Source organism: Hermetia illucens, chromosome 3 (assembly GCF_905115235.1).
Source record: "Hermetia illucens chromosome 3, iHerIll2.2.curated.20191125, whole genome shotgun sequence".
NCBI lineage: Eukaryota > Metazoa > Arthropoda > Insecta > Diptera > Stratiomyidae > Hermetia > Hermetia illucens.
The window spans coordinates 97,739,767-97,762,149 of record NC_051851.1 but is presented as its reverse complement, the minus strand read 5'-3'; the positions used below and the strand labels follow the sequence as shown (position 1 = coordinate 97,762,149).

Sequence of the window (22,383 nt, the reverse complement as noted above, 5' to 3'; positions counted from 1 at the left end):
AAAGCTCACTAAGGAGAACCTTCGGATTATAGTGGGAATACTCACTGGTCACTGCCGAGTAAATTATCACCTGGGGAAATTAAGGATGTCTACGGACACTGCCTGCAGATTCTGTGCGGAGTGTGTCGAAACCTCCATTCACGCTCTCAGACAGTTCCGGCATGTGTGCAAAGTAGGTCGAGGCACCTGGAAGAGTACTTGATATCAGTCGACAAATTAAAATACTTGGAAGTAGGGATATGTGAAAATTTCTGACGATTATAGGCTTCTTTGACATGCTCTCGTTAATACGTACATTATAACCAGTAAAAGGGCTCAATAGTTCTTTAAAGACGAAGTCCACCTTCCCCTAATATAATAATAATAACAAAATAAAAAAGACAGTGGGAATTTTTAACCTATTAAAATCGGCCGAGGCATCGCAGGTCGGACGTGGGGGAAATTGAACCCGCTGTTGCTAAGGCATCCGAAATTTCATTTCCTTCTACATGACAATGAACCGGTACCTACAGTAGTTCCACCGTACTCAATCTAGAAAAGGATTTCAATTGGTTTCTACATTTCTGAACGATTTTTGAAGTGATCTAAGGACCAATGCAGCTTAACTATTGCTATTGATCGCGAGGCACCTGCCTTTCAACCGCTCGCTAATCACCCAGGTTGCCGTCCTTAGGATCGGATAGACTTCAGCCGTTTCAAGATAACTTCAGATCTTCTACCGAAAAAATGTATGAGGATGCGCGAATCACACTTTGATCAGTTCTCCGAATAACACTTCCAATGTTTCGTGCCCTCAAGTCCATTGTTTTCCATAGATCTAACCTACTTAGTCTATGAACTGCTTAGTGCTTTGAATAAACAAATCCAAGGGCTGCAAATTGAGTAATGCATTTAGAGCTGCGCCAGATGTCGTGCTCATGGCACCGGTAATACCCAAACACAAAGTTCTTCGCAGTGTGGCTAGTTTACAGCAAAACTCTTTTGTTTCACCTTAACCCACCACACTACAGATGTAAAAGGCGAACAACAATTGCGATTTTCTTTGGAATTATTGAAAGTCCATGTCTGGGACACCAACTGTCAATCAAATCAACGGTGAGGTGTATATTACTATACACCCTTCCTAGATCACAACTACGTCATTAGCATAAGCCTGTGTATTGCAGTTCGCATATCTAGTGAATCGAAAAACGTACTCCACAGGGCCAGTTTACACGTGTATAAGGAACCAGTTTTTCTTGGTGATAATATAGTATTAATCTGTAGAGGTGAAAACGTGGACACCCTAAGTGAGAGAATCCAATACCGACCGGCGAATACAAGAAACATGTGTTCCAACATTACTACTATTCGGAGAGCGTTTACATTGCACCAAACTACACGACCTGGAAGTTAAACAGGAAACGAAGGTCAAATGTAGCGACGCACGTCAGAAACAAGTGAAAAAGCCGCATTAGTTTCAGTCTGGATAGCTGAGTGGTTAGAGCACAAGGCTATCGTACGGAACGTCGCGGTTCAAATCTCACTGGTGGCCGTGGAATGTGTATCGTGACTTGACGTCGGATACCAGCGGGCTCAGCTGTGAGCTGTACCTGAATCATATCAGGGTAATAATCTCGGGCGAGCGCAACGCTGACCATATTGCCTCCTATAATGTTCTGTAATCTTGCAGTGTACCGTTACGGTCTTGAATGATGTGCTCTAATACACTTCAAGGCCCTGATTCAATTGGATTGTTTCACCAACGATTATTATTATTATATTAGTTTCAAGGAAAAATTACTTTCAGTCAATGGTTAACCACATCAATATATTACAGGTGCGAATAAAGCACACCCCCAAAAGAATTGTAAGAAGTAGAATATTGCAATTCCAATCTCGAATACAGTAATTTATCCCGTTGCCTGTACAATAAGGTCAATACATTCTGAGTTCCAGGCCATATTCAGATATAGCAAAAAGCCATTCTTGCTGTCTACTCCTTCTGAGGACAATTACTCGGTTTACTATTCATTCAATAAATCTCGAGCAATTGCAAAGAGTTTATGTATCGGGCTGGGAGATTTTGGAAGTTAGGTGGCAGGCAGTCGAGTTTGGGACGGCAGGCATCGTTTTGTTTTAATTGGAAAAGGGCTAGAATTTTAAAGCTAAGAATTTGTAGTTTGGACCGTGAAGTAAAAGTTTAAACTTGGGTATGTGAATCAGGGAAGAAGTTACATGGGATTGCGGTTAATGACTCACCTGTTGGCCACAGCCTTGATGAAAAGCTACTTTTAGCATAAAAATTCCAATTCATTGTCAAACCCGATGAAGTATCTTCTGCGCACTGGATATCTCCAGATAAGTACATGATTGACGATACCAACAAATCCGAAAAATAGTTTTGAGTCATAACGGAAAGAAAAAGCGACATGAAAATGTTTGTGCATGGAACTAGGCGCCATACAGAATTAATATCTAGGGTTCTCCTCGTTTTTATTAAGGTTAGTGAGTGTGTAGCAGTGTTCTACGTTGAGTTTAAGGGGGGTGAGGGCGGCGAATTTTCTTGCGCCGAATATAGTCATGTAGAGTCTCGGATGAAAGGTCCCCATTAATCCTTTTCGAAGCAGATATTAGTTTTGACATTGGTTGCAAAAGGGAGGAGTGCGAGGTCGGAAACGGGTCAATTATTTTGAGGTTCTATTGTCAGAAACTATCTTACCTAAAAGATTAAAAAGAATCATAATGGTCAGTCTCCGTAACGTGCTCGAATAAAGTTAATTATGGTATATCATTATATTTTGAAAATTTCCTGTGAACCGCACTTAAGGAGGCAAGGAGGCAATATACTGAGAAGTTTGGTAGAAATCCTACCATTGTTAACAGTTATAGTCGGTCAAAGTTGTGTGTTAATTGTTTACTCCACACGAGAGTGAATATCACACTACGGGCTATATATAAATGGAACCATCTTGTAACCAAATAACCTTACATAAAACATCAACAAACCTTTCCATACCTGAAGCGTCTAGCTGCCGGTTTCGACGACGAAAAGCATAGCAACTTGAAAACATCTTTATAGTATTACTCGTATTTCGACAAGATCCTTCATGGTGCTCTGAACTTAACCTTGGAGCTTGGCGGAATAGGATGGTTGGATTTCTGTAGTTTTTAATGATTTTTCAGCAGATATATATATATATTCTTATATTTGTATTGTGTTTCATTATTTTTCTAATTTCTTTATGCCCATCTAACAATCTCGGCAGATGGTAGATTTTACGTAATAGTAGTAGTAAGTGGCAAGCAATTAGGTTTGCCACCGGTGGTGGCCGGTGCTAGGCCAATGGAAAAATCCCTTGAAAATTTTCCGCAACATCAAACACGTTTGTATAATGTATTTCTGCATGATTTGAAATAGTCTGTTTGAGAGTCCCAGGACATCTAGGGAAGCATTAAGGGATTTAATAACACTACCTGTAGCTGACAATATTTTTTTGATTTAGGTAGCGGCTCATATTCATTTTCAACTTCAATAAGAGGGAGAACAACATCAATAATATTATGGAGTTACCCGTTTTACCAACTAATAGCTCGTCAGGCTTATTGTATTGCGTGCAGATTGCTGCCAGAAATGAGATGATCTAAAGTCTCTGACGGCAATCGACAAATTGTGCATTTATCATTCTTCATTCGCTCTTTCCTTATAAGATCAGTTTTTGTCTACAGAAATATTTCGATTTCATATACCAGTGAAGGGATAGCGAACATATTTAGTGCAATCATTTTATTCTCCACGAGAAATGCGATTTCAGTACCAGCTTCATACGCTACAGAAATTCGGTCAAGGACGTATTTTTCAAATCGCCAACTCAAACATGAGTTCCTAGACACTTGCAGAGGTCTATCTCGGATCTAGTATGAATTCAAGTGCGGTTGTCAGTAAATTTTCGAAATTTACTAATGTACTACTATTAATTTTAATTGGAAAGAAGTACTTCAAGGCCTAAAAGTCATACAGGTGCATGATTGTTATTTTTGTTTAATTTCCCGGTTGGATAGGTTTCGAGAACAACGTCTGTGACACTTTACATTGCATACGTTTTCAGGCACAATTTTTATATTTTTCAACCAATAGTAAAAATTCAGATTGAAAGAGTACTAATTGAACGTTTCCATTTGCTACCCCACATGGCTATATTCTAGCTTCAAATTCAACTAAAAATTATGTTATCCACTGGACATAAAGTAATTCAGAGGCCACACATTCTCACTCAATTTTGTGACAATAGTTTTAGCCGTTTTCGAGGAAATTGAGTGTACGCCACAGACAAACACGCACCGAGACGGATAGATATAGGCAGACTTTTAATCAGTTTTAATAAAGTTTTATTTTACATGAAACCTGTGAGCCTTTCCTGCTTGTCGTAAAAGGCAACTGAAATTGAGAAATTTGTGGCCTAGCCACCCGCAAATTTCGAAACTATACTCCTCCCGAAACGACAACAACCCTTCAGATAGAAACTGACCGCACGCCGGAACACAATGATTTCAGAAATGTGCACTGCATCATGAAATAACTGGAGTGTGGTCGCAAATCTTTGGATGGTCCTGTGAAAGATGTTAACGTTCGACTCCTCATCCAAGATGACGAACAGCTGAGAAGGTGGGAAGAGCACTGTTTGGCTAGCTGTTTGGTTTGCCCTACGTATGTACAAGGGCAATCTTCGCAAGACATCTTGTAGATGCCGCTTTCTTCCTCTTCCTTCTTCGCGCTTTGAGCGTGTGAATCCGTCCTACTGCTTCGATGCCTTCTTTGGCCCGGATTCGTCGCTGGCTCGTTTAGGGTCCATCTTCACCCTCTCTTTTTCGAACAAAGTTGTTAGGCGATTTCATTCCTTCGTATCTTGCATCTTTCTAATTAAGCTATGGATTATAGTTTGCCGAAATCTATTTTTAGTGTATGTATGACTTCTCTTTTTCAAACCTTACTTTGGTAAGAGATATAGACAAAAGTCTGTGCACCATGGATCGGTAGGTAACCACTTTATGCTGGTCGTGAGCGGTTAAGAGGCCCTGACGATGGTACATTGCCTCGAGTAACTTATACTGAAATACAAACAATAATAATAGTTGGACTGTATTCACACTTCTCAAAGTTATGCCTTATATTATTCTTTACCAATGCCTTAGTTCTAGGATGAACTTGGGGAAGTTTTCGGGAGCATTTGCAAAATATAGTAATATGCTATTCTTAACTTTATTGGACAGATATGGGAATGGAATGCATTTTTAGGCATTGATTTCGTATAGATGCACCATTGTGAACTTTTCCAGATTTTTCGGTTGGACAGGTTCTGAGAACGACCCCATTTTGGGGTAATACCCACACATTTTTGGCTTCCACTTCCCAATATTTTACCTAGTATCAGAAATAGTCAGTATCGGAAAGTATTAATCTAGCCTTTCCATTTGATAATTGATTGATTTACACCCCCTTTGTATGTATGCCTCCCTTCCGTTCAATACAAAATGATGCTATATCTAAAGGGATACACAGATCACACCTTCTCAACAAACGTAGTGACGATTGGTTCAGTCGTTTCCGAGTAAATCGGGTGTGATAGACAGGCAAAAATGGAGTCAATGTTAATAGGGTTTTCTTTAACGCAAAGTCTGTTACATTGGAAATTACTGAAAATATACCAGAACCTGAAAGTGAAATAGTTTTTCGCCCCAATAATGATCCCAAGTGCTAAAGTGAACTGCAGTGAACCCACAACTTAACCCGATGGAAAATGTATGCTCATCCTTAAAAAGGGCTCTACAAAAAAATAATGTTTCACCTCCGTTATTTGTCAAGGTTCTCTTGGAGCTGGCCCAAGAACCGAGGGGTGAAATTTCTCGTGACTATTGCGATAAACTCATCAAAAGTATGGCGAGACGATTGTCTGAAGTTAAAAAAGCAGAAAAGACCATAAAATTAAAAACATTAAAACATATAATAAGATAAATGTATGAAATTTGTTTGTCATTTTCTTACTTTGTTTCATGTCGGTTATACCCAGACATAATAATAAATATAAATAGTTAGGTTACTTAATTTTTTTTGGAAAGTACAACTTTAATGCACATTGGGACAATTTTGCATCTAACTGTATGTTTGTTTTCTCAAAGGGTCATTGACCTTGGCCAAATAGTTCCACATTTCGAAAGGAGGCAAGTAAAACTGAACTGAAGATAATACCAATAAAACCAAGGCGAATCGGAGCCTATTTCCATTAATAGCACGGAAGGCGGAAGTGGCAGTAAATAGGTCACACATTGAGACGGGGCGACAATTGCATTGCCGGCGACGCCAGGCAGTCGAATCCACTGTTCCAAGATGACCGACAAGTGGGTTACCAAGAGCACTTGACTCAGAACAGTAGAGGGGAGTACGGGCATCTCAGGAAGTCCGCGTAAATGCGGTTGACACTCCACCAAAGAGTAAACGGCAACCATACATATATATGTATTTATATTGAAATAGAGGACAACTTTGATCTGTTATAACTTTCCTAGTAATAGCAGCATTTTCTTTAAACTTTCCGATCTATATTACGGGCTACTGCTTAAGGTTTTTTTTGTAAAACAAACTGTCCGTCTGCCTGCATTTAGCGATTGACATCAAATTTGGTGGAAAGATGAGAACTATAAACCGTCACCCATATGGCGAGTTACATCATTCCACGTCGAATTTGAGGGGGAGGGGGTCGCCATACATGCAAAAGCGGGGTGTACATTTTTTTCACCAAATATAGTCATGTGGGGTATCAAATGATAGATCTCGGTCAGTACTTTCCGAAGCCGGTCTTCGTTTTGGCATCTACTGGAAAGGCGGGGAGTACGGGGGTCGAAAGTTATCATTTCTTTCACGGACTCATTCTCAGAAACTGGTCAACCAAAAAATCTGAGGCTGCGAAATACCCTCCATAGTGTTCAAATAAAGTTAATAACAGTATATTACTATAGTTTTTAGTAATTGACTATAAAATCCCCCTTAAGTTTATCTTAGACGAAATTGCAGCAATATAGGTTAGAACGTAGAGCATGAGTCCACTAAGTTTGGAGGAAATCGCACTATTATTAACAAAGTTATAATAGGCCAAATTTGTTGAGACATCGAATATCAGTATCACGCGAAAGTGGATATTCTCACATAATAGGTATATGCATATATTACGTGCTAGATTCTAATGGGACAAATGTCCACTGAAATGTTTTTACACAAAAGAATCCAGCTTCCGGTTTCCCGACTTGTTGATCCTGGAATGAGTTTAAGGGGGTTTCCCAGTAAATTTGGAAATCATAGCAATATAGGTTTATTAACTTTACTTGAGCAGGGATCGCAGTTGAGATGTATTTTGATGACTAACTTTTTCATAGAGGCATCTTTGTGCTTTTTTTTCATATTTTTCAGTTGGGTAGGTTCTGATATAAAGTGTTATATTTAGAGTTTAACTCCTTTTCCTTCTAATTGATATCCAAAGGGAGAACTTTGTACTAATTTAACCCCTTTCATTTGATATTCCATATGACTATGTTTTGATTGAAGAAAAGTGTAGACCTCCTGTTACATGCCTAGAAGGCACCCCCTTAAACTTCAAACAAAATCATATCATTTTCAAATGTGAAGGAATTCACAAGCTACACGCACTCAATACATTTCACGGCAGTAGGTTGTGAACCCCACCAACACCTTAAAACAAACAGCAAATAAATTTCATCGAAACTATTATCGTAGGGATTCCCTTGGTGTAGGAAGGGACTCAAACTCCCAAAACCCCTATGAGCATGATCTTACTCTGCTTAATAGATTTGATTGAATCCCGGAGGACCCGTAGCACGTGCCTTTCCACTATCAGAAGTTTTTGTATAAACAAATTTGGTATCGATAATCGTTATGGGATTCTTAAAAAAATAGACATAGTTTTAGCAAGGCTCTTGTTTTACAGAAGACCAGTGGAATGTTAGTTTAGCTAGTTTAACAAAATCCGCAATACCCACTCTCAACGGAACACTTGAATCATGCATAAATACTATCCTTACCTAGCTGATCGATTCAATGGAATCTCCGGTAGCAGCCTTCTTACTTCCATTGGTCTAGACGCTGAATATTCCTCATTACTATGACTTCGAACTTTCATCATCTTTTCGCGTCCCTGTATATTAACACTTTGACTGCTGGAATAATGTTCGCCGCCATCGTCAACTGTGGGGACATTTTGCTGCGAAAGGAATTGACGTGGATGTTGGTGTGCAGGTTGATTAGGAAATAGAAAATGATGTTTTTGACGGGGTGATATCGGCAGGAATTTGGCATTCGTTTGATGAACCGTGAGGGAATTGAATCCGTCCGGATTGGGTAGAGTATTCTGCCGTATGAATTCAGGAGATCGTTTCATATACTGCGGCGACGTTTGGCGTTTAGGAGGCGATGTCGGGAGCAACTTCATGTGCTGGTCGGGATTCGGAAGAGTTGCCTGTCTTATGATCCGAGGTCGTTGCTCACCTCCCTCGTCAATGTATTGACTATTATATGGCGATCGACACGGAGATGTTGGCAACATTTTCGGTCGATGTGGTGGCGGAAAATGTTGGTCAGAAGTATTTGAGGGAAATGTGGATTGTCTAACAAATGGTGGATATCTCTGTTCAGCATCCGATCTTTCTGGTGATCGACTGAAGTTCCTATTTGGCGATGTCGACATGTAGATTGATGGGTGCTGTTGCTGTTGATCAGTCGGTCGACATGGAAGAGTTGATTGTCTTCGCACTGTATATCTTGGTTGGTGAGCTACTGTTTGTGGTTGTGGTGGATACTGTGGTTGTAGGTCATTATCTGATCCACTTCGCGGAGCTTGTGGAGGTGGGTCGTTTTCTGGGAAGTTTCCGTACTGGGGACTTATTTGGCATTTCGGTGAAGAAGGCGCTGTTAAATTGCTGTTAGTGTAATAATTCGAAGCATCTGCGTTCGGCAAATTAGAAGGTAAAGTAGATTGTCGCAACATGCGACGAGGCGGATAAATTTCGGTGTTTGGGTCGTAGTCCATGCCTTGTGGTTTGTAGGGACCTGGATGACGAATCAATGATGGATAACTTCCGGTTGAACGGCCACCTCCCAAATTTACTCTATTTGTTGGATAGTCGCCACTTTGACGGTTTGAGGGACTATTGTCGTTTTCCGGATCTGTAATATGACAAAGAAATTATGTGGCAAATTCTTGGATATATAACGACAGATATAAAAACTTCTTACTAGATATAGTCCACGAGCGACGTATGCTTTTCTTAAGAATATCGGAGGTAGGTAGATTCTCTTTTGATACTGAACCTCGACGTCGGCGTTGAGGCCCATGTGAGAATTCGTTTATCCATTCACCACTCGCCGCCTTCAATTCCCTGTAACAAAGAAACCATGTATTACATTATTTAATTGAAAACGCTAAATCAATTTAGCGGAATATTAATTATTACATTTGAAACTTTAAGTAACATGTCTCGCAATTGAAGGCTGTTGACTACATGAAAGACAATACACCTAATAATAACTACCCACGTCGGTAACACTCAGCCACCAAACTAAGTCCTCCTACCACCTCAGCATATGGCGGCATTCTCATCTTTAATGCATGGAAGACTACGGTGAATGGGAACTTTTTCAAGCAAAGAGGATAATTGATACTTCTCACTTAATTCACTCAAGAAAAATGATTGCAAACGATGACAAAGTGATTCATGGATTTGAAGGTTCGTTCATTTCAACCATGAGTGCATATCATTAACATCATCTTCACATCATTTTCAATATGCTATCGATGTCGCTGCTCATGCTATTCTCGTTGGCGCTCTTGTTCCGAAGGTGACGATGATGCTGCTTCAACTCCCTCTGACTTATCGAAAGGTCATAGAAGCTATGAGTCGAGAGTGTGGAGGATGACTCGCGAGAATTGCAGAGAACAGAACAGAAAAGCGAGTGAAGGTTGAAAAGAGGGTGGCATTGAAAACCCTCCATGAAACGTCTCGTTATGGATAAATATCGCGTTCTAAAGAGTGATACATTGTCTTCGGCGCAACGTGTTAAGCCATCACCGATAAGTCTGCTTCTCAGGCATATGAGGGTGGAGTTCTGTAAGTAGTGCACTAGAAAAAATGAATTGTACTTTGATCTATATATAAATCACGCCTTTAGCCAAAAGTTACTTTTTCACACCCTTGTCTGGTTCGCATCGCGAATGAGAGTTTTTTCGTCACCATGATTCATTATGTAGACTTGCGTTTACGGGCTGGCTTATTAATAATTACATCCTATTAGGAAAATTTCACCACTTCAAAGTTGTGGGTGCCACTCATGAGAAAATTATGAAAGGACTAGGGAAATACGTTCAGACATTCAGAGGGTTTACGTTTTCTGAGAGAGTGACGAGTGGTTTCTAGTTACACATTTCCTGTGAATACTTTCTTCTAAAAGGAAAGCACTTTCAACACAAAGGCATTGAAATATGAGGTGTAATTGAGGCCAACTTATTGTGAGCGAAGTTTACTCTGTTTGGTTTGTGGTGTAAAGCAATTGAGGAAAAATATATCAAGTTTGACCCATATCTCTATGGGAGGCTCTTGTTGACCTTCAAGATAAATACACTTTTTCCAGTAAGTATGCATATTCTAATACGAAGAATCTAGCATACAATTGAAATTGGGAGTTGAAAGTGTGAGCCTTCGACGTTAAGAAAAATTCTTTACAGTGATCATTCTGCTAAAAATAAGATTTTTGCACAAGGCAAAGGTATCTGCTTCTTTATTCGACTGCTCTCCTCAATTCATCAGATTATTTTCTCGGCCGTTCGATAGTGGATAAATAGTATACCTTGCCTACCATTTGACTCATGATTATGCATCCCCTAAGGATATCCTTTGAGATTACTTTCAGTGTTGAAAGTTAGAATATTTCTTTCACGCCTTTCAGGGATAGGGCACTAATTCTCTATCTGAGACTATCATAAACAAAATTTGAATTCGGTGTTCTTGAGACTAACTCGTCTAATTTGACCTGTCGAGAAATACCTAGGTATCCTTAGTGGACTTTATAGTAGGCATTGTTAATTTAATTTATATAATTCCCTGAAATGGTAGCCTCTCAATGAGTTGAGGAACAGAAATTCAACCAAAATGATCCCTTTTTAGATTTATGGACTAGCAACTTGGACATTTCGAAGCATTAATTAACTAATGAAATGTTATCTGCACTATAGGCAAGAACAGATGCATTCATAGTCACTAGCAGCACTGGAATCGTTTTTCAGAATGTTTAATAATATCGGCAACTTTATCAATCTTTTCCCTAATTTGAACAACGCGACTGACGGGATTTTTCGAAGTTAAGCTAAGTAAGACACTGGATGACTGAATCTGATGTTAGATGTTAATTGGTTCTATACCGAGTGAGTACGACATTCAAGTTCAGAATGTGGAGCACATCAAAATAGAGAAGAATGAAGGTTTCCCTTAGAAACAGATTTACAGTCTAGGAAAGGTTCCCTAAAAATGACATTGTGGTCGTCATGGTTGCTCTGAAGGTTAAGCTGGGCGTTCTTCGATCATGTTTGGGAAAACGTAGTTGTTGAGATCAGAAGGACAAGATGAATGTTTTTTGGATGTGAACAATTTTGACATCAAATCCTTGTAGCAGACACGCGGTTGCAATGCAGGAAATTGTAGGTCGAACTTCCCCACATTCGCAAACAGTTTATGAAGTTACTGTCATAGGAGAAGGAAGTCTCCACAGCATCCGTGGTTCATTGTTATTCGATTCATCATTTCGATGAATTTGTTACAGATGCTTATAAAAGCTGTTAGGCGGTAATTTTCAGGCCGATTAGCTGGTTTACCTGGCATCCCTTAATTTTTATTTTCCTGAATTTCTTTGGCTCAATACTAGAACACTGTCAATGGTCAAGTGCCTGATAAATTCCGGGTAAATGCCGACAAATTGATTCGCCTTCACAAGGTTCATAGCACAGCAATAGCCTCATCATGATTTCGGCGAAGAGGTTCTTGGAAAAGAACGTTTGACACTTGTTTTACGTTATTAAAAGGACTGGTTTTTCAGATCAAGAAAAGCTTTGTATCAATAGAGTTAACATCACCCAAGTTGCGTAATAATACCCATGTCTTTCTATTGGCATGAGTGAAGTTTAGCTTCTCCGTAGTTCTTATTCATTTTGCTCTTCGGCGTTTCTATATCACCGTAGGATTTGTTTGTTGGCAGTATGATTACAATCCCAATGTAGTTAGCTGCCATTGAAGAGATCCAGCGAATAGTCTAGTTGACTTTCTTTGAGAAAATTTGCTAGAACCCTTTAGTGAAACGTCACCTGATGATTATAAGGGATGTAAGTTTGTATTACATATTGCAAGGCATAGGTCACGATTTTAGCTGCTATGTCACTGCTACCGCATCGAAAACCACCTTTGCTCTTTGCATCGAAAGCCAAAATCTAATGAGAATGAACTTAAGGAAATGAGAGCTCCATTGATCGTTAGGAGAAGAGAAAACGTATCGTATTAAACGTTCTGTTATAATGCGACCAGCGAAGTGCAGCACAGCATGCATTGTACCAAAAGAGGAATAATCATTGACCACGTAAACTGAAGTTGTCACAGGTTATTCGTGTACTGTAACGGGACTGCTCTCGCAAGGAGAGTATATGACGGTCCCTTGAGGGAAATGCTGATTATTCGTGTAATGTAAGGGGACTGCTCTCGCAAGGAGAGTATATGACGGTCCCTTGAGGGAAATGCTTTCTGAGGCAGTCGAAGAAAAGACTACCTGCTTCCTCACTTCCACTTTCCACTTTCCTTCTTTGAATGTGGAAAGGACTGTATCTGCCGACGGTAGTACCGAACCCAGCTTGAGTTGACGCATTAAGTGCGGCCAACTACACCTTATCTGATCTTAGGCCCGGTTGTCACAAGAGGGTGGGCACATACACAGTGAATCGTAAATGGCTACCATAATATCGGCCGGGGAAGGCCAGAAAAATACAAGAATTATGTAAAATACTATTGTTAATGAGGAATCTACCACATCAGTTGGCTGTTAAGTACAAAATGCTGGCGAAAGCCATTTACCTGGTGACGGGATTGGCTGCCTTGATGGGCAGTATGGTGCCGAAATTGGTAATCGCGGGGAGTTGGCGATTAGACGAGGCGATAGTCATAAACATTGCATTGCTGGTTCTAATAGAAAAAGTGCGTTTTGTCTTTAATTGAGTGATCGTTGTCACCGGAGGGACATGAACGTGGAGTTCCGCGCATCAGAGCAATTTAGATAAATTGGTGTTTCACAAGTGGCGTTCTATGTGTTTAACCCATTCATTCTTGCTTTAATGGAGATGAAGATGCTGGGTTTTATCAGTAGCATGAAACGTTATGATCACATGTGAAATGAGGACATGAACGATCGATATAGGGTTTCATCGACCTTGGAAAACTTGCCAGTGGCGTCTTCAATGCCATGGTCATGGAATTCGCGTTCGCCCGACCTCACTAGTTAAGATTGGTCGATGAAAAGCGACCAAAAGATCAACCGAAAAGACAATGGCTTTATACGTTACATGATAATTTGAGCGCTTTTCGACTCCAACAGTGAATTCGTTCCAGACGCGCCGATCCCGCTACTGAATGGAACAACGGCTAAAGAAGAAAAAGAGAAAGAATATGGGATGTTCTGATCGAGACATTTGGACAACTGTCAACTAACTTGGACTATGGCCAGAAAGAAGTGTCTCGAAACGATTCTTTCTTTGCATTTTTAACTTATCGGACGTTGATCATTATTTTAACTTTGTAGTATATTCCGTGCCTGGACAATGTTTCTTTGTAGTTTTAATATCGTGGTGAGGAAACAAGACTGAAATACAATGGAATATCCTTTGAGAATACAAACCTTTTCCAATGCTATTTTCCGGCCAGTTGTGATTACCTTAGGTAGAATGTTTTTTAATTGTTGATGTCTGCGTCGTGGCACGCAGGTATACTGCCCTGGGGGATAGCAAATAAAAAATTTTGACTGACCAGATACCCGTGGAGGTATTGATCACAAGGTGGAAAAGAGATATGCCACCCATCAAGGATGGGTGACAATTTCATTGCTGGCTACGCCATACAATGTTAGTTGGGTCGCTCCAGAAACAGATATAGCAAAACAGTGGAGGAAGAGTACATGCTTCTCTGAAAGTGCTGGAGGGAGCTGAAAAGCAGCAATGGCAACCATAAAGCTAAGTTCAGGACTGAATGAAGGCTGCAAGAAGAATAACTTATCACACAGTGTTTTACTATTAATCGGTAACACTCTCCTGTAACTTTTAACCAAGGGGATAGAAATACAAAAGAAGCCTTCCTAGCGCCGTATACCACTTCTCTGCTACGTACGTCCAATGGGCCACGGTGCTCTAACTGGTATATTGAAAGCATATTATCTGGATTGAATTTTCAGTCAGTATTAAATAATATCATAGCACTGGACAACAATACGCAATTATTTTTTAGGCAGTTGAAACTATTGGAACTGCTTGGAAAGAGATAACAACGCGTAAAATCTTGCCTGGAACGACTAAACTGATAACGATATTAATAACGACAGCGATTCAGAAAAGTTGAATGATAAATTTGTAGGATTGCGAAAGCTGTAGACATTTACGAAATAGATCAAGAGTAAGAGTGTAATCAATGCTCCCGGGGAACTTCTTTTTAATAACTATGACGCAGATCCACAGCAGCAAAATTTAAACGAAGAAAAAAGTTTGAAAATTTTTCATATCTTGAAGAATGATTCAGACATCGAAAGAGAGCAGACGATGTCGTTTTCAGCAAATACAAGCATTGGATGTTATTGGTGATTGTGCAAATCAGGACAGCTGAAAGAAAATCAATCAAGTTTACCTCAACTTTCGAAAAACTTAGCCATTTCTCAATCGTAAACCCCCGCAGGGAGTCATCCTGATTTGCTAGCAAACGAAGATTGGACATATACATATATGTACATTTGTAGATATTTATATTAAACATCTGAACTATCTTATAATAAATGCTTTGATCTAAGTTCTCGTCTTTAACAATAAGCCTGCTCTTTTTTACCCTCTAGATAGTCTCCTTCATCATCTTCACTCAGGATGGGTTTTCGCGGAACCTGTTAATGCCTTAAGACCAGATATTACTTTCCTATTTTCCTAAAACTATTTTAGAGATAGATACTATTGATTATATAAAATAGGAATGAATATGCTTGATCGGAAGTATAAACGCTCCATTAATTTTTAGAGCAAAATTTAAAGTCAGAGAAAAATCATCAATAATTGGTATGGATTCTATCAGGCAGGTCAGGGTGTTGATCGAAACAAGTTTTAGTTCATGCATAATCGAAGTCTCCGAAGGGTATAGGTGCAAATATGTACATACATGGGATAGGGTTTCAAACTGAAATAGGAAGCCAAACTTACTACTGGTTTGTTGGAACGGGGGCAAGGCACTTCTAACAAAAGTTCAAAATGGTGGTATCAAAAATTAACTGTTTCCACGTGGGTCACGACAATGCTTGTCCACAATATCGATAAGTGTAAACTCATTGTATAAAAATGAAACTCACATTTGTTTATGGCACACTACACAAACCCAATCCGTTGTTCGAGTCGTGAATTCGCGACATGCCTTACAAACGCGGAATTTGCAAACGCGGCATGGGGCACCGCGATTAATGATTCGCCCCAATTCTGTCCCGCATCGAGCACAATATCGGCTTGCTTCAATCTGTTGCCGATCAAGTGATCCTCCTGTTTTCCAGGCTCCTTTTCTCCGAAGGTTCTGCAGTTCAGCGCGCAGGAGCCTGTGTGGAAAATGGGAGTTTCCCAAGCGGAGCCATAGATGAGTAATGAAGATCACGTTGGTGTATATTGATGTCGCAGAAATGCATAGAAGCGGTAGAGAGAAAAGATAGAATAGTTCAAATAAAGTAAATGTGTTCAGGTGTGTTAAAAGTTATTATTATTATTTCAAAAGCAGAAATGAAATCATAAAAGATGAGATGAATAGTTGCGAAGATATGTGTGACAGTTGTTGGATACATTTGTTTTGCCGCTACCTCCCTTGCCGGTAACCTCTCCTCAGTACGCCGTATGCATATCCAAAAGAATATTCAAATAAAGACGACTTTACAACAGAGATATTCGTGTTTGTATGCAGATACATTTTACTTGTTTGAAACCAACCTATTATTTGCAGTTCTGCAAAGCGTTACAACACCCAATTCTGCATAAAATTGACACCCACCGATCGTGTGTCGCTCTAAGACGGTACTCATTTGGCCACTATCATTTCAACTAAATGTTGAGTTGCGACATGCCATTGGAACACTCCATTATATTTCAACACTCGTAACCTGTTTACCTAGAATTATGCAACTCACTGATGATCCAAGTTTGGTGTGCCAAAATAGTTCCAGTGAACTTTCGTACAAACGGTTTTCAATTAATTAGACGATTTGGTTCTATTTGTTGAACATTTCGCAATGTAAACGGACGACAGATATATGTATACTATAAATTAGTTTCTTGGCTACGATTTTGGTAAATAAGATATCGGTAACAGCATTTGTGCGTGTTGTATACTTGTAGGTTATTTCATTTTTGGTTACAACGAGTTTCAACAATTTGGAAGTATTTTTTTCAGAAATAATTAATCCACCGCAAGCTCATATATACGCACGCAAAACAAAGCCTTGTCAAAGTGGACTCAATGTCTGTATGTCCATCTGCTTGTTTGGCACACTCGATTTACTCGAAAACATTGCCTCGATGATCACCTCGTCGGAGTGAGGAAGCCCAGTAAGGAAGATCGTTTAGGACACCAAAGGTGAACTCTGAAGCTAGGTGGTAATCATAACCTTAAGCGAAGGTGTAACTATCGTGCCGAGGGCTGAATGATCACAAGAGTTGAGATGTGGCCGTGAACGCTAATTGCTGGATTCCGGCGGACGCACCAGTTCAACTAGCACTGTATCGGCAAAAAGGAGCTCTACCGAGATCGATTTATTTTCTCTAGTAAAACAAAGGTCATGGTAGAGAACTATGAAAAATCTCGAAACATAAAATATAAAGCAAAGCGAAAACCAAAATTAAAATTCAATTGGGACGATCCAAATCTGAGTGAGGGGACTCTCATCGATAGAAAACCAGAGTCTATACTACACTTAGGACACTTCAATTAGGACCCAGTTTTGAGTGGACGAGCTTGACCCCAGACTCCAGTTGGAGCTACCTACTGAAGAGGATGGTCGACAAATGGCCACAAATCTTTTGAGATTACGGACTTAACCATTTTCACTTCATCAACGTGTCAGTCATGGAGAACGAATAGCGCGCAGGAGTGTTTTCGGAGCATCCAATTATGGAACTGGTCCAACCGTCTCGGCATATCTATATGCCATTTTATTGACAGTATAAGAATGTTTGTAACAAAATTGGCGGGGTCGGACCATTCGGATCTGTTGCGACAGGCGCGCAGCAATATCAGCAGTAAACAGCCTCAATATGGTGTGGAGTTGACCGATTGAACGAAACACCCCTAATGTGGGTGCTAGGGCACTTGAACATCTCTGGTAATGGAAAAGCCAGCAGAGTGGTTCACCAAGGATCTGGGGTACCAAGAGAAGCCTCCAGATGATAGTGGGAATACTCAGTGTTCACTGCAGGCTAAACTATCGCCTGGCGAAGCTACAGATGTCTACGGGGACTGTCTGTAGATTCTGTGAGGAGAGTGACGAAACCTCAACACATGTTTTGGGACAATATCCAGCATTTGTCCAAAGTAGGTTGAAGCACCTAAGAGAACACTTAATACCAGATGCTAGATTGAAACATAATAAAGTTCCTGTCGGTTATAGGCATACTTGACATACTATAGTTTATAGTTTATAGGCACAATAGTTCTTTTAGGACGCAGTGCGACGTCCCTTGACAATGTTATTGCAGTAGAATCCCAACAATTCGTACATCGATTATTCTTATTTCTGATTAATTCGTACAAATTTGCCAGTCCCCAGAGTTAATTTTCTTTATTTTGCACTCCCGATAATTAGTAATCCCGATATTTCGTACCAAATCGTCAGTCCCTTGACCATATGAATTGACGCGATTCTACTATATTATTATTCATTTTAACTAAACAATCTTCTTTTTCTTCAGCCTTTGTGTCGTTCACAACCGGGGTCGGCTCGTCGTGATCGGTTTCACCATTTGGCTCTATCAAATGCCTAATCTGGATGCAATCTCGAGGTTTTTAAATACTACTGTATTTTATGTTGACTGCACATAAAGTTCTCTTTCTCTTCCTTCTCAAGTGTACCACAGGGGTCAATTATGGGGTCTCTATAATTTTAGTATTTCATTAACTCCTTTTTCCTTTCCCTTATCCATCTACTTATTATACAAATGACGTCTTCTTCTGTTTGTTCCAAGTAACCGAAATCAAATTCACGGAATACAAATTTGATTTACCGAGCCCCTGAGTAAAATATGTAATTGAAATTTTTCTGTCTGTTCTTCTCATCTAAACCCAAACAACAACAAACAATACATAGAGAATGATTGCACAATCCCTAAGGGACTCCAGTGAAAGTTCCAGATAATTAGATAAGGGCTTTATCAGCAAAATAAAACAAGTCGGGAAACCGGAAGTTTGACGCTTCAGATATAAAAGATTTTGTGTTTCCCTAGGTGAGGAGCATAACGCAGTTCTCCATTAGCTGATAGTATTGACTCGAGATATTTAAATCTCTCAGTTCTATTACGGGAGTAACCTGTCCAAAACTGAGCTGCTGAACGCTATCAGCCAATGGAGAATTGCGTAATGAAATTGCTTCACGCATTAACGCAACCTGGATGAAGTGATGTTCCACAACTGATGTTCTTTGTGACCGACGTGTCAGCGAACGTCTCAAATCTAAAATTTACCGCAATGTGGTCCGTCCTGTCGCTCTCTATGGTTCTAAGCATTGGCCGACTATAAAAGACAATGAACGGTGTCTTGTGGTAATTGAGACGAAGATGTTGCGTTGGACTAGTGGCGTGACACGTTTTGATCACATCCGAAATGAGGATATCTGCGATCGATATGGGGTTAAACCGGTCGTAAAAAAATTGCGAGAGAGGCATCTTCAATGGTATGGTCACGTAATTCGAGCAAATGAAAATTCACTTGCCAAGATTGGTGTGAATATTGAAGTCGATGGCGGGTTGATACGCTAGATGGGGATTAAAAAGCCTCGTGATTACATCCAGATTAGGCATTTGATAAAAAAATGGCGAAACCGATCACGACGAGCCGACCCCTTTGTGAACGGGACAAAGGTTGAAGAAAAAGAAGAGGAGGATGAGCGCCGGACAGTTCCTTGTCACATAATTAAAAATTCTATTGGCCTCTATTTTTTAGAAAACCATTTAAATGAATCATTAGATGGAAAGCACTGTATTGATAATAGTCAACCTCATGCACTTCACACTACGAGTTTAATATTATTAGCAAATGCCAAGAATTTAACTTACATCAGATATAAACAAGTCGGAATACCGGAAGCTCGCGCTTCGGGTATAAAAGTTTTGTGTTTATCTTATGTAAGAAATTTTAACGCACATTTTTCTATCCGCATATAGCTACAAAACCAACATAATCCTTCATATTATTCCAAACTACGAGACATACGTACATATTACAGCCATAGATATTACGCTCACCCTAAACAAACAAACTCCGAATACTGTACACATATATGTACGTATGTAAATTGATCGTACCCATATTTCCGATTTACTTATATCTATTTGAATTAGCCACTACCCGCAAAGTTCATTAGCACGCATATATTATATACCTACATACACACATGTCTGGTTGACAAATAACTAAAAACTAAAACAAAATAATTCTCTGCGACCCAATTCATAAGAACTCATTTCGTTGTGGTATTGACGAATTGATATGTGATGATGACGTCATGCAGGTTGTAGAGTGCACGAAATTCACAAACAATTGTAAAGTTTCACTCCCTATAACTTTGTTAATAATAGTTGGATTTTCTTCAAACTTGACCAAATTGTGCACTACATTCTTCATTACACGCACGCCAAATTTTGTACTTCTAGGATAAACATATGGGGGGTGCCGGGTAAATTTCTAAAATGCGGAAATATACTATTATTAACTTTATTTGTGCAGATATCGGAATCGGATATATTTTGAGGCCTACATTTCGTAGAGATGCACTACTGTGATTTTTTTCATATTTTTCGGTTGGATAGCTTCTGAGAACGAGACCTGTTACACTTTTTGTGGGTCATATTTTCAACCCTCACTCCCCTATGTTTCACTCAACATCAAATATTGAACCAGTTTCGGAAAGTACTAATTGAAACCTTTCATTCGATACCCCACATGGCTACATTCTGTGAAAAAAAAATTTGCACCCTTCATTCACATGTATGCGGAGCCCCCTCTTAAACTTAACAAAAGAGGGTGCCACTTACTGCATGTAAAGGGAACACCAGGTTACATACTCTCACCAATTTTCGTGACAATCGGTCAAGTCGTTTCCGAATAAATCGGGTGTGACAGACAGACAGACAGACGAACAGACACCGTCTCGATTCTAATAAGGTTTTGTTTCACACAAAACCTTGAAAAGGCTGGGGAGAAGTAGATTCTTCAGGAATGGAATCTTAATATTTCACTGGAATGTCAATTACTCTCGTTAATTATGACGTCAGCATCTTATTTGCATGGCTTTGGAAGCAGTAAATTCGCACGAAATTGCTAAGTTTGAACTGCTATAACTTTGGCGTTAATGGCCATATTTCCATGAAATTTGGCACGTGTATAGGAAATATTGTCTTCTATACTAATTTGGAAATTCTAAGATGAATTTAAGTCACATCGGAATGGAACATATTTTGAGACCTAGATTTCACCTAAGCGCACTACCCTGATTTTTTTCGGATTTTTGGGTTGGGTAGTTTCCGAAAATGAGTCCTGTCTCACTTTAAAAGTGTACATTTTTACTCCTTACTCATGGACTTCGCAATTCACGTCAAAACAAATACTGGATATCTTTCATTTGCTACCCACATGACTTTATTCGATGGAAAAAATGTTAACACCCGCCTTTGCATATATCGAGAGCCTCGCTTTGAACTGCACGCAAATTTATGCCACTCACTGTATGCGTGGGATTTCATAGTTCTCACATGTCCAACAAATTTTGTTCGGATCGAATTAGCCGTTTTGGAGAAAAGTGCGTGTGACACACAAACAGACAGTCGATTTTAATAAGGTTTTGTTTTACACAAAACCTTAAAAAACTGTCCACCTGTGAACCATGTTGCGGTAACACAGTCAACCGCGACCTGAAGTCGTATGTTTTGGATAAAGCAAGTTAACAAAATTAGGGTCTGCGCTTATTGTCGACTCTCTGAGATTCCTAAATGTTGTTCTAGCCTCTCAGTCAGTTTGTGCGTCTGTTATATACAATTTATTCCGAAAGGTTAGATCCATTGACATCTCCATACAAAGATGGAGAGGCTTCACCATTCCGTAAAGTTAATAACGGACCACCCCCACGCGCCGAATTTTGCTGTGGGGTTTTCAACCAGGGTAGGGTGGAAAATTGGCAATGTGTTGCGAAATTATGACAGAGTATTTTCTATCGACGAATCAGAGATGGTCTGCGGAGTCGATGCAGGAATATTCTGGGATACACACAATGTAGCCGCATTGCTCGGTTTTCCAGAATTCGCCAGTAGAGTGGACGTAATGGTGTACTTGGGGACCTGTTGGTAGCTGGGGCATGATCGGAGCCAAGCATAATAAACAAATTTTGATCGACTTCCTCCAAACTGGTGGAGCATTGGAGGATGCGCTGAACAGTTAGGTGGGAAGCTCAAAACCACCCAGCTCTGGGTTGCCGGTCATAGGAGTACAGAGTGGAATGGTCAGTCTGCAGACGTGTGCAAATGCGTACAGGACACTCGGCATACCCTACGATTCGCTTTGCCGAAGTTGTATAGAGGGAGAGAAAGAAGGAGGCTTGCTACCTCTAATTAGAGCTAATTGCGGATACTAGGTAAACAATTCTTTGGGGACATCGAATAGATCTCTGATCTCTGTAGGATAGGGAAGTTGATACACTTCGTAAATACACCGGCTGACTCTGAAGATTTGATGCGGTTAGATTCTGTCCCCTGGCTTTTCCTACAGAAATCACGATCTGAGGAGTATGTTTCATCAAATCAGTGCATTTTGGATTCTTGGAGTGCC

At 39.9% G+C, this 22,383-nt stretch overlaps 1 protein-coding gene across 3 annotated transcripts in view; it reads right to left on the bottom strand.

Annotated features, from left to right (window-relative positions):
* Positions 1-22,383, bottom strand: part of LOC119651153 — a 414,598-nt gene that overhangs the window by 151,721 nt on the left and 240,494 nt on the right. For 2 of the 3 annotated variants that reach the window (XM_038054561.1, XM_038054562.1), the window contains exons 4-6: positions 15,668-15,904; positions 9,281-9,423; positions 8,071-9,211 (exon numbers count right to left, since the gene is read on the bottom strand). In XM_038054561.1, coding sequence (XP_037910489.1) covers positions 8,071-9,211; positions 9,281-9,423; positions 15,668-15,904 — 1,521 coding nt within the window. Of the gene's footprint in view, positions 1-8,070; positions 9,212-9,280; positions 9,424-9,498; positions 9,516-15,667; positions 15,905-22,383 lie in introns of those variants that run through there. The other variant, XM_038054563.1, reaches the window with a different exon arrangement.